Source organism: Scophthalmus maximus, chromosome 5 (assembly GCF_022379125.1).
Source record: "Scophthalmus maximus strain ysfricsl-2021 chromosome 5, ASM2237912v1, whole genome shotgun sequence".
Classification (NCBI taxonomy): domain Eukaryota; kingdom Metazoa; phylum Chordata; class Actinopteri; order Pleuronectiformes; family Scophthalmidae; genus Scophthalmus; species Scophthalmus maximus.
The window spans coordinates 10,510,602-10,523,818 of record NC_061519.1 but is presented as its reverse complement, the minus strand read 5'-3'; the positions used below and the strand labels follow the sequence as shown (position 1 = coordinate 10,523,818).

The 13,217-nt window shown below is 45.5% G+C and overlaps 1 protein-coding gene across 1 annotated transcript in view; it reads left to right on the top strand.

Moving 5' to 3' along the window:
• The window catches only part of LOC118311660, a 129,000-nt gene that overhangs the window by 96,726 nt on the left and 19,057 nt on the right, over positions 1–13,217 (top strand). The window contains exons 6-8 of the mRNA XM_035635680.2: positions 2,052–2,233; positions 11,087–11,343; positions 12,534–12,670. Coding sequence (XP_035491573.2) covers positions 2,052–2,233; positions 11,087–11,343; positions 12,534–12,670 — 576 coding nt within the window. The remainder of the gene's footprint in view (positions 1–2,051; positions 2,234–11,086; positions 11,344–12,533; positions 12,671–13,217) is intronic.

Here is a 13,217-nt window from a genome sequence, read left to right as displayed (position 1 = left end):
TTTCTTCTGTCCATGTTCAGTTTCAAACTCCAGCAAATAGCTCGTCTCCCAGACGGACGTCTTCATTATGAGGGCTGATGCTTTCGGCCGGTGACCTGTCCACGTTCCGTGCAGACGACGTCAATAACTGGACTCAAAAGCGAACGAATCAAAGATTGTAAAACGTGATTTGTGCTACGTTTACCCGTCACGTCGAGCACAAAATCCAGTTTCACGGACAAAGCCAGAGTGAATGATTGGGTGCACACAGAGCGCCTGACTTTGATCTGGACAAGCCTGTTTGCATCCTGTCTCCAACAATCAACGCTGGTTTCTTTTATCCATGACAACAATCATTCCCCTTTAATAATCACGGGCTGCAGCTACTGAGAATACTCTTGTATATTTCTCTTGTCATATTAGGCTGTTCAGCAGCAGCAGCAGCCTGTGGGTGTTTGGATTCTACATTTAAACTCACAAGTCCTCGATTTGCTTTGCTGATTCCAGTATTTTTAGAATAAGTGTTTTCATTTAAAGTAGGTTGAAACTTTTTTAAGTCTCCCCTCGGTGTGACCTGGGCTCATGACCTCAGTATTTTTCTAAAAATCAGAACTACTGGTTTTATTTGCTTGGAGGCTTGGCACTGATAAACTGTTGTCCTGCCAATCGGAATGGCAGATCAACTGGTGAAATTGGAAATGTTTTGCCGTTTAGGCTGGAATATCCGATGGAGAGGGGAAAAAAACCCTGTATGTTTTTAATATTGCAACATTAGTAGTCACTGCTATAGGGAAGCCATACGTGACAGATTTGAAAAGAACAGACTTAAAAAGACTACAGTCAAACATCTTGAGCGATAACGTCAGCTGCCAGTGCCACGTTGATGTGTGAACTTTAATAGCTGATCCACAAAGTGAAATAACCTCACACTTTGTCTCGCTGCGATGCTGTCGGAGTCACAAAATTCATCTGACTGTGTGTTTGGCCCAGATACTGTCTGGGGTTGAAGTGCCGGCTATCGTTTATTCTGTCAGTCCAATGTGTTTGTGCAATGTTGTTCTCCCTCACATTTACAGGTCTATCTGATTCTCGTGGCTTTAGCCGAGCAGATAACAGCTCTGTTTGAAGGAGCCTCCCTGTGCTGTGTGTGTGTGTGTGTGTGTGTGTGTGTGTGTTTGTGTGTGTGTGTGTGTGTGTGTGTGTGTGTGTGTGTGTGTGTGTGTGTGTGTGTGTGTGTGTGTGTGTGTGTGTGTGTGTGTGTGTGTGTGTGTGAGAGAGAGAGCCGAGCCAAGCCAAACAGTGATATCTTACCTTTTCCCTCACTCAATTTCTATCTTTCCTACCATACTTAGTCTTGTCAGTGCTGCTGGTGGCCGCTGTGTTTGTGGGTGTCTGCGTGTGTGTTACGGAGAAATAAAGTGGCAGGTGGATATGTGTGCTTTTTAGTTCCACGTTGTGTGTGGTACTTCAGCAGAAGGTGCATACGGTGAATCAAAAGAGAAATGCACTGTATGTTCCTCGAAATACAAACCGCAAAGCCAGCAAAACTACTCATAATGTGCCTTTTAACGGCAGCCGCGCTCGAAAGTAAAAACCAGCGTGTTTCGAACATGATGGTGGCACACATTAGAGTTTGTACTTGTTAGCGGGACGAAGGAACGGACGCTTGCAGGGACTGGAAAAAGTTGGATATTTGTGATGAGAAGTTAGGTCAAATCATCAAGAGGCAACAGCAACTCCTACTCTAATCTTTGACTTTAGGGTTAGTCACTTGTAACGGCAGCTTTTCCGGCCACACCGTACTTGGCGTTTAATAATATCTCGATGCTGAGCGCTCAAACACACACTCTTTCTCTTCTTTAATCTCTCCCTCCTTCATTCTCTCTGCACTGTTCAATTAAACGGCGCCTTATCTGAATGAAGGAATGTAAATATTGCCTCAGCCCGGGAGGGGAATTTTGCAAACAGTTCAAAAGACCAAATTAAATGTTTAACTGACAAGTATCAGTGCGATGAATGAAATGATGGAGACCGCATTCCCTAAAGTGTGCTGTCGTGTTTGTCCCCCCCAGGTATGTGGTCCTTTTCCGTCTCTGAGCTCGCCATCCCGGGCGCTGAGATAGGCCGTATTTCAGCCACCGACGCCGACCTTGGCGAGAATGCCAAGCTGGAGTATACCATCCTGGAGGGGGAGACCGGCGACACGTTCAACATCACCGGGATGAACCAAGAGGCCCTCATCATGCTCAACAGGGTAAAGATGACGAGAGTGGGAGGGAGGGGCTGAAAGGGGAGGAGGGAGAGGCGGGCACGGTCATTTGGATGTCATGAGATATAACGGCGGAGGGGGAGAAGGCAGCTGGGTGAGGGAGGGGTAAGAGAGCGTGAGTAGAAAAGCTAAAGGGGAGAAGGGCAGGGCAGAGAGAGAGAGAGAACGGATGATGACGTGGAGGAGCGGAGTATTATTTTGTCTATGAGTCAAAGCGTAGCTAACGACATGTTGCCTCATCCCATTAAACCAGAAGTACCTGGAAACACAAAGACTCTTACAAATCAGAGCATTTTTAAACTGCATTTCCTGCTAGATTCGCCCGCTGTATACCAGTCCACAGTTTTTTTTTCCTAATCAACATTTCCATCTGTTTACATCCAACAGAAATACACTATATCCATACACAGCTCAGTCAAAGCATCACACATCCAGACGCAAACGTTTGCAGCGGCTGAGTCGAGTTGAGTCTAATTTGCGGCAAAAGAAGTAAAAAAAACGAACTGTTGAGGTGTTTTTGGCTGCCACCTTTCAGTAAAGATTTTCCATGCAGAGCCCCCGCATGCACAGAAAGATCAATGAGGCTCTGCCTTCCCATCCAGAGTTCAGCTGGTTAATAGTTCCCTTTAGTGTAATACCAGATGATTTCAATTTCAAACGGCAATTCCCTAAGTGGCCTGTCACCCCGGATAACCGCATTCTTTGTAGATGTGTGTTGCGCCGCGGGGGCGACGAACACTGACACCCGCTCATTACCAGTGTGACTTGTTAAACTACATACATGTCTGTCACAGGACCCGCATGCACCCACGTGTAATGTGGGCTTGATAAGCAGGAGGGCGTCGTGTGGTAGGCACCTAAACGGGCTGCAAACGGTGAATGGATATGTGCAGTGGAGCATGTATTCGAGCGTGGCATGTACTTTAGTTTGACCTGCAGTAGCAACATAAGGATATTCGATTTCAAAAGGTATAGCAACTAAAAATAGCGAACAACAAATCTTGTAACGTGGAACCAAATGTCCAAAAAGTTATCCTAGACCTGCTACTGTAGGCTGCTGTTAAATTTAGTGGCCATTTAATATTATATGTTGGTATGGTAGTTTGACGTCTATGACTTCAACATTTCTTTGAAAACTTAAAGAAAAAAAATCCTTTAACAACTCATCAAAAGTTTTTCCGAACATTTCTGGATAGTTGCCATTTTGGAGACGGATGTACGTTTTCCGAGTGCAGAGACAATTTGCACAAAATATATTTCCCGGTTTGTATTCAAAAGAGTGTTATGTGTGTTTATACCGGTGAGCACCCGGGTTCACAAAGATTTCTTTGTGTGTCCTCTTAGTCACTGTAGCCATACATACTGATGTATGCATGCAAAGAGGGAGAGCATGTGCGTGTGAGAGAGTGCGTGTGTGTGCATGTGTGTGCGTGTGTGTGTGTGTGTGTGAATTTATCACCGTGTCAGTTCTCATCCTTGGGTTTGTACGATTCGTTAAAAAACAATCCGCACCTGGAGGTGGTGTGTGTGTGTGCGTGTGTGCGTGTGTGTGTGTGTGTGTGTGTGTGTGTGTGTGTGTGTGTGTATGTGTGTGTGTGTGTGTGTGTGTGTGTCTGTGTGTGTGTGTGTGTGTGTGTGAGTGAGAGAGAGACAGAGAGAGAGAGAGAGAGCATGATTTCCAAGCCTGGTATGAGTTTCTTTGAAAAGCAGCACAGAGGGAGGGAGGAGGGGAGGACTGGATACAGTGAGAGATGCAAGAAGAAAGAAATTCGAAGGTGAGGATAAGGGGACGAAGGAGAAGAGAGAAGACGGGAGAGGTGAGGGATGAGTGTTGAGATGAGGTCCTGCGAGGCAGCGACAGCAGAGAGTGCAGCATAACGAGGGAGTAAGTGTATGAAGGAGCCAGGGAGAGACATGTGAAGGGAGGGAGGGAGATGCAGAGGCAGCAAGTGCTGCAAAGTCAGTGACAGCCAAAGAGAAAAAATTAGCACAGGAAGAGACTGAGAGGTGCAGGGAGGTAGGAATACTCGTCCAGAGAGACAAGCAGGTAGAAAATAAGAAAAGACCTACAAGGAATAATAAGAAAGAAAGAAATCTTTGAGATAGGGAGGGCAGCAGCATGGCAGCAACAAGTGGAGTGAAGAAGAGAGAGCAGGGAAGAAAGTGGAAAAACCGAGCTGTGTGGAAAGGGAGAATCGATCAGTTCAACTTGTGCTGGGCGTATCAGGAGAGAGAAGTACATTAAATAAATACAGTAGACTCAACCCCTCTCCCCCTGCAGTATTCCTCCCTCTGGATTGAGGCACACAAAGCAAAACGTACAATTAGTATTTCAGCGCGGCCCCCTTCCTGCTGTTTTGGGGGCTGCTTTAATCCCTCAGAGGCACCGGGAAAGACAAAGCTACAGATTAAACCATGAGTTGCTGCTGTGGGTGAAATATTAAATCAAATTGAAGACTCGCAGGTCGCACATGGATTCCGTTTTGACTTCTTCCAAGCAAAGCGGAACGTATATTGAATATTTTTCAGACGCCGTAAGGCACCGTTTAACAGGTTTTTACATACAACTATCACCCTCGTAGTGCTGGGGTTTAGTGAAGGAAGGTGTGCTGCAGTAAACCGTCATAGAAATTTCAAAAAATAAAAATGATGAGGTAAACAGGATTTAGCCTCCGAGGGGAACTAATAAGAGTTGTACGAGAATTATAGAAGGGCTAAACTCTCAGTTTACCATTCACTTAACACAGAAAAAGTTGAGATATTAACTTTTTTTTTCTTCTTTTTTTTCTGCTGTTGCTATGCATATGTACATACTGTATGTTTAGGTCGCATCAAATAATGATTCGCATTCCCTGGTGTCCACTTCCCTGAGTCTGACCGATTTTTTTAACCGTGAAGAATCTTAAGAGGGGAAAGAGATGATCTGTGCGCCCCCGGAGAAGGAGAAGGATTTCCGAGTGGAACAATTTGTGTTGCCACAGAGCTGGCCTTGACCTTGCTGGTCATCTCGCTGCTGCAGGCTGAATCTCTTTAACCGCTGATCCAAGATGCACTCTCTCTCTCTCTCTCTCTCTCTCTCTCTCTCTCACCACTCACACACACACATGCACCAAGAGAGACGTACACAGAGGCACACGTCAATATAACACACTTGACCTTGCGGCCCCCCTGTGTTTAAACAGTGTGGAATGAGGGAAAACAGCACCTCAGAGCGACGTGTCAGATGGGAGACTGAGCTGGGGAGGGAGGGGTCTGAAGGGAGGGGGGGGGGGGGGGGGGGGGGGGGGGTTGTTAATAGCAGATTAGGGATGTATGGAGTCGAGAGAGGGAGCTGGAGGAAGGAGTTTGAAGATAGTTCAAATGAGACAGAGAGAGAATATGTGATGACAAAATGGAGCTAGGAGAAGACGGAGGGGAAGGGGCGCACAGAGAGAATTAAACGGATGAAGACGAGGAAGACTGTGGATGATGTGCCGATGAGCGGAGGGAGGGAACGCGGTGAAGCCCCGGTGAGGCGAGGGGTAAGGCAGGGACACGGCGAGGGAGAAGCTGGGTCATTAAAAGCCTGCAAGACTGTGCCTGCTGCTTATCACTGCTTATTTACTGTCAGTCCCACAGAGACCCCCAGCAATAAAAAGATTTCCCTCCTTCTCCCATTCTCGCATCCGCTATCAGCCCCCTCCCCCCGTTACCTCACCCCCCTCCTCACATCATCTGCTGCTGTCTCTCTGCATTTCATTACTGTCTCTCTCTCTCTCTCTCTCTCTCTCTGATCTCCCCCCACATGTCCAAATGTGCAGGGTGAGACACAACCTAAAGCACGAGAAAATGTAAACACACACATACACGCGCGCGCACACACACACACAAACACCCTATCTCGCATCCGCTCCCCTGCCTCATCCTCGCTCTGTTTTGTGTCTGGAGGCCATGTCAGACAGTGTGTGTTGTCTGTGGCTCTGACTCAGCCTCAGTCTGCCTCATTCGCATTCATGTTCACACGCACACACAGACACACACAGACACACACACACACACACACACACACACACACAGATATGCGCACACAAAAAGCAAATGGGCTATTCATCCATTCATTAGAAATGAATTTCCTCTTTCTTGTTTCCCTTCTATATATATATATATTTTTTTTTTGATGGTCTTTTCTTCCGTTCTTCTTTGTGCCCTGGCCAATCAGATCTGCTCCACTCCAGTTATTTACTTATTACATATGGCTGTTAATGATTGAACATATTGCTGCTAATAGATTTTTGATACAGCATGTGAACAAGGCCACAGTGTAAGTAGCAGGTAATTGAAGAATGAGCAGAACGCTCTCCGGCACACGTGGCTTCCTTGGCATTGCTCTGCTGCAGTGCCCCCTAATGGGCCAAGGGGGCAACGCTTGAGCCGACGGGAGCTCGAACTGGTGGCTGCTGGTTAAGGTTTCGTTGAAATCAATCAACTAATCAAAGTCTGATCAGCTACAATGTAGTGCAATTGGAAGAACAGAAAAGACATGGGACAACGTTGTCCTCAGCCGATGGACACGGATACTTTACATGCAAATCAGACAGGTGACGGTTGAATCAGTGTGTTTTGACTGTTTGAGCTTTTACCTCGACTGGTGCAGCAAAAAAAGGAACTCTCACAACAAACTAGGGTTGTGCTCCGATTTCACAGCACCTCATTACACGTGTACGCTGCATTTAATAGCATGTATATAACAAAGTGGGATCACTAGACGCGACACAAGGCATGTCACAACATCATTAATGCGAATCCGGCGGTATCCCGATTCAGGAGGTTCCCCTTTTGAGGAATGTTTTTCCGGGGTGCCGTGAGCTGTGTAAGCCTGCTATTTGTGCGCCTTTCATTCCTCGTACCTGGGGGACAAGCGGGCGCACGCATGTGTCAGTTTGCCGTTATTATTTCCATATGCTTTCACTTAAAAACGGCTGGCTAATCCCCGGCCACACGCCAGCAGCGCGCCCAGGATTATCTGTGTTTGTTTTCTCACGCGGAGGAGAGATTGTGTTAATCTCCTCTGAGGGAGAAAAGAGAGAGAGAGAGGGAGGGATGGAGAGAGGAAGTGAGACTGAGGAGAAGAGAGAGAGAGACACCAATGTCTTGCTCGCACATTGAGAAAGAGGAATATGACGGGACAAGAGACAAGTGACAGAGGGAAGGGAAGAGCAGCAGAGGAAGAACAAAGTCAAAAGGGAGATTTAGAAAAGTCTTTTGTTCTCTTATCTCCCCAGTTGTGCTCGTTGGCAGAAATGTCCAAAGCTGCATTTGTCATGAGACAAATGTGATGTATGATCTTGATTTAGAATGCACAAAATCAACAGAGATCTCAAGCTGCCAAGGACAGCAGGGCGCTGAACGCGCGCACACACACACACACACACACATTCATAGGTGTGCACAAGTATATGTTCACCGATTTCTCACACTTTTTGTTTACAGGTTTACAGAATATTTATTTACCATCAATTTCAGAATATTCGTCGAGAAGCAGCATCTCTGCTTTGTGGCCTCAGCCCGCGGTACTGTACATGTACTGTAAAGCGCACGCACGTGCACACTCACGTGCTCAGTCGAGCATGCACGCCCATGGTTCGGCCCTCTTAGGTCGGACATGTATTATGTATCCCCAGTCTAGCATGCAGGTCGGCTGATTCCTTTCTGCTAACTGCAAGGCAAATTTGAAAGGGAAATTCCATAGAGTCATTTGAATTTCAAAAAGGACCTCGGGAGCACTGCATCACAGGACAGGAGAAGGTAGAGCGTGTGTGTGTGTGTGTGTGTGTGTAGAAGGGGAGGGCAACGTTAACTAGAGATAAGGGAGTACAGTATGTATGTATGTATTTTTGCTCTTTCAGTGACTGCATGCAACTAATGGTTATTTTTTAATTCATTTGTTCACTATGATTAGTGAAGGAATAGTTTATGTCTGTAAAAAGTTCAGTTAATAGCAGAAATTATTTCCAAAGCCCTGGATTCTGAATGAATAAATTTTCACATTTGAGAAGCTCGAACCAGTGAATTTATGGCAGTTTTGCTAAATTACTCACTACTAATCTCAAAGTGGCTGTTGGTTAACTTTTTCTCAACTGGCCAAGGAAATAATCAACTGCAATTTAAGCAGTGTGTAAAGTAGATGAGGAAGACATTGCAAGAAGAGAGTGACGCCAACTTAACACTCCTGTAGATCCACTTTGCTATGTTTCTGCTTTGAGTTTGATAGAATGGCGTCTGCAAGGATGTTGCATAATTAACGACTGTTTCATTCTTGACTGTGTGATGTTATATAAAGGTTTTTTAATGTCGAAAAATTGCTGCAATTTGGCGTAAAGATGCTTTGTATGGTGTTGCGTGTGTGCAAGGTCAGCATGGGGCAGCAGAGCACGAACGAGGAGGGTTCACGTCCGTTCACCCACGCGAGCATGTGTCGGAAAAAACACCAAAACGTACCAAAACAGAAAAAGCCCATCAGGCGTGGTGGTGTGATAAGTGCTTCCTGTTGGGGCGAAATGAGGGAAAAGAATGAGTGTACGTACTGTGGTCTGTCAGCGCACACACTGAGAGAAAAAAATGGGTGGAGGCCGGGTAGAGGAATGGGTGATGGAGTACATGAGGTAGCGGAGGAAGGGGAGCAGAGTGATGGAGTGCTGGGTGGAGGTGGGGTGGGGAGGGGAGGGGAGGGGGGGTGATGAGTGTGTGCTCATAGTGTAAGTGACACCTCTCCTCCTCAGACAGATTGTCTCTCTCTTTCCCCGTAATGGGGACCCAGTCAGAGAACGTTCTCCCCGTCTGCCCGACTAAACCCCCCCCACACCCTCCCCTGCACACGCACACTTACTCCCACAAGCTCTGTCTCTCCATCCCCCTCGACACTTCCTCTTGTTTATTTATTTTTTCCCGCAGAGATATTCCCCCAAATTGCTCGCGTTTTGATGTCTTTCATTCGCCCCTTTTTCTCCGCATAATTTTTAATCAATCTTCACCTCTTTCCAAAAGTGCTGATTTTTCTGTGAAGCCGTTTACTTTGGATTAGAGCTCAGGGAGCGGGAAGAAAGGAGGAAGGGGGGGAAATAGAAAATAAGAGGAAAGGAAAGGAGGGAGCGTGAGTGAGAGGATATCAATATTCCCACTGCTGCTGGGATCCTCAGAATGATTTTTTCTTTTACCCGTTTGATTCTGACAGCGAATATCCTGCATAGACAGGGAGCCTATTTATCCTCTGTCCAACGTGGTTTTCTGTGCCAAACACACTGAGACGATTCACATGCACACTCACTTTAACAACTCACACACACTGACAGAGGATCTGAGGAGCCACAAGCTCAAAGAACCACTTGTACTTGCGCACAAGCCCCCCCACACACACACACACACAAACACTCGTACCTCAAACAGGTATTTTGAACCAGACCCAGATTTAATCAACAGCAGGTGTATGTCAGGGTGTGTGTATGTCAGGGTGTGTGTGTGTGTGTGTGTGTGTGTTTGAGACAGAGTCGATGTACTATATGTGATTACCTGTGTGTGCCTCTGGCCTCCCTAACAATCATTTCGGCAAACATGATCAGAGGCTATCTCATCGCCTCAGAGGTGGCTCGGTGGCGATACGCAATCACCGGGACACCTCAGACAAATAGGCTTCATAACTTCTCTCTAACAAACAATGTCGGGGGCCGGAGCCCCTATCCCAAATGAAATCTCTTAAACCTGTGTAGATGCAAGGATACAAAGGCATTTTTTTTAATGCTGCTCATAGCTAGGTACGGGTCTCTATGGTGATTGTTGAGTTGCCATGGTGACAGAGTTGGTGTGTGGTTTCAATATCAAAAATGTACTATTCTTGAAAATTATTTGTCAACAGAGTACAAAACCTGTACAACCCCCGGAAAGCAAACTCACGATCAACACTTTAGATTCACGGGGGAAAAAATGTAAGTTTGTTTCCCTCCCACAATGTTTCACAGGGCCTGGAATTACCCCCACCAGCATGTTCGTAACATTATAACAAAACACACTACCTGCCAGGTATCCACCAACACAGAGCAAGTGTGTTGCCAACACTGCAGCGGCAAACAAAGCTGAAGCTAAATGAAGGTGTTCAGTGCAACCACCTGAAATACCACCTGCTCACATTCGTCCGTGCTGCATGTAGAAAGCAGCACCGACGCATCATCATCCCACACCCTGGCAGTAAAACACTACAGAATCTCAAGACTACCCCAGCATCAATTCTAAGCAATGTCAAACCAAGGCCTTAACATGTAGTCTCTTCAGTGTCGGAGCTCTCAAAGAAAAAAAAGCAAATCCTTTCAACTCTTTGAGCATCAGGAATCTCATTGGCAATGCTGTAACATCAACACCTCATGACGGTCTTTTTTCCTCCTTCACACAAAACCCACGATCCAAGCATCCATCCACAACAACTTTCAAAGTATCACTTCAAAACATCCAAACTTCACAACATGTATGGTAACCATGGTATTATTTATTCCAATTCCTCCGCTGATTACAGATGTGACCATTCTCCAGCCTCGGAAAGCTGTTATCTGTTGGAATAATTCATTATTTACCATCCCTGCTTTTGATATGTAATTTAGCAGTCATCCGTGCAAAATGCAGTGAGAATTGGACCTAATGAGGGGATCTGATATTCACAACAGTGACATTTGCATAATTCCTTGCTAATAAAACATGTCATCATTATTCATTTCACAGCAGGTGTATGTTTAAACCTAAAATGATTATAAACTTCTACGCTCATGTTTTTATATGTTTGTAAATTTGATCATCCGTCTCTGTTGTCCTTCCTAGGCTGTAGACTATGAGAGCCGAAGCTCCTACTCTTTCTCTGTGGAGGTCCTCAACCCCGTCGTGGACCCTCGCTTCCTGCGCCGAGGCCCCTTCAAGGACCGGGCCTCCATCAGAGTCGCAGTCCTGGATGCGGACGAGCCGCCGAGGTTCTCCCGGGCGCGATATCACCTGGATGTGTCTGAGAACTGCCCGCCAGCCTGCACTGTGGGCCGGGTCAGTGCTGTAGACCCTGATACGGGTCTGACCAATAATATCAGGTGAAGGAAATCACATATACTGACTGATAAAGTATTAGAGCAGTAACTAGAAAAACACAGTTAGAAGGCTTGTAATCAAACCATTTCACAGATATATCAGGAGCAAAAGAACAGAACAGGAATCAGATATACTTACTTAATTTATTTTGTTGACATATTAGAGTCAAATGTTTTTTACTGAGGGACTATTCCATAGCTCTTTTTTTCATCACTCCATGAATAAGAAATGCTTCCTGCAGCCCTAAAAAAAATACATTACCTTTTCCCATGTTTTTAGGAACAGAATGTTTTATAAAACACACTGTGAATAATATATTAGCTCACCCCTGAAAGTGATACTGAAGATTTTTGACTGGGAGTATGATAAAAAAAACAACTCTTTTTTTTTTGTCTTTAAAGATATGGATCTTGAATGTAATCTTACAACACACCTAAATGTGTATTTTGTTTAATATGTTTCCTCCAGTTTTGTATTTGTTGTTTATAAAATTTTAAGTGCGCTGTTTTTATGAACAACACCAAGAATTTCACTGTGAAATGGAAGACCAACCATTTAATGGTCCTGAGACTTACAGTTCTCAGTTCATGTAGTTTCAGATATATCTTTTTTTAATGATTTTTTGAAACTTAGACCTAAACCATCTGAAGACCGGGATATATAGTTTTTGAAACCCAACTTTTCCGACTCAAACGAAGAAGATGCAGCGGATAAGAACCAACCACATAGATGTAAGCGAACCAAATGCCCACTCAGTGTTTCCCCTGAGCCACTGTGCAACCACACAAGCTTGAAGGTTTCATGCTTCCAATGTGTTTGTTGTAGGTTTTTGTCTCGAGAAAACTCAACAAGGGAGGCAAAATGTTTGTCTGCTGCAATCATAGAAAACCATGCCCCAATTAGGACCGACAGGATGCTAAGAGCGAGGGTGTTTAGAGGAATGATAGTTTGTGTATTCTTAGAGATGTTTAGATAACCAGTGGCACTTCAAAAGAGCTCTAATCAGCTGTGATAATCTCCCTATATTAATTCTTTGGCCATTTGAATGCTGAATTCCTTATCGCTCGCTCACACATTTCCCAATGTGTGCTTCTTTCACTTTGCACCCCACTGCCACCTCTGCTTGCTCCTTCCCTCCACCCTTTTTTTTTTTCATCTCTCTGCTCCGTCTGCCCTGTTTCCTCCTCCCCAGGTTCTCCATTGATCCTCAGTCAGACCCAGAGGCTCTGTTTCGCATCACCCCAGACACTGGCCTCATCACCACCGCCACAGAGTTGGACCGAGAACGCGAGCACTGGCACAACATCACCGTCATTGCAACCCAGAGAGGTCAGGGGTCCCTCTTTGTACACAGTTTTAACGCTGAGACATCATTAGACTTTGTTCGTTGGAAAAGCTCTTTTATTTGGAGCTAAAACTCCTCAGTGAAACATTTACCGCCTCTGACACCTGCACCCGCTGGTTTATGGGGAGTTTAAACTGCACATTGTTTGGTGTCTGAAAAGCACAGTATCCAGCGTGTGACGCGGTAAGCGGCTTAGCTCTCGAGTCATCAAGCCACGAGAGGGATGTTGTTTGGCGCCATAAATAGTTTGTTACAGCTCTTCCTGAGAATCAATTGATCTATATTGTGTGAGTTATCTGATGCTGCAATACATTTGTTCAAATCAGGGTTCGAGGGGGAAACAAGGAATTAAAGCGACAAATAAAGGACAGGCATTGCCTCACAGGCGCACTGTAATGGCAAAGGAGAATAGTAAACACTTTCAACTAATGCCCAGATGCCCAGCCCCAGCAAACACCCAGAGGCACTTCACAGGTTATATTTCAGTCAGCGGAGCCCCAGCATGTGAACCAAAGTGCAGGTGACAGATCG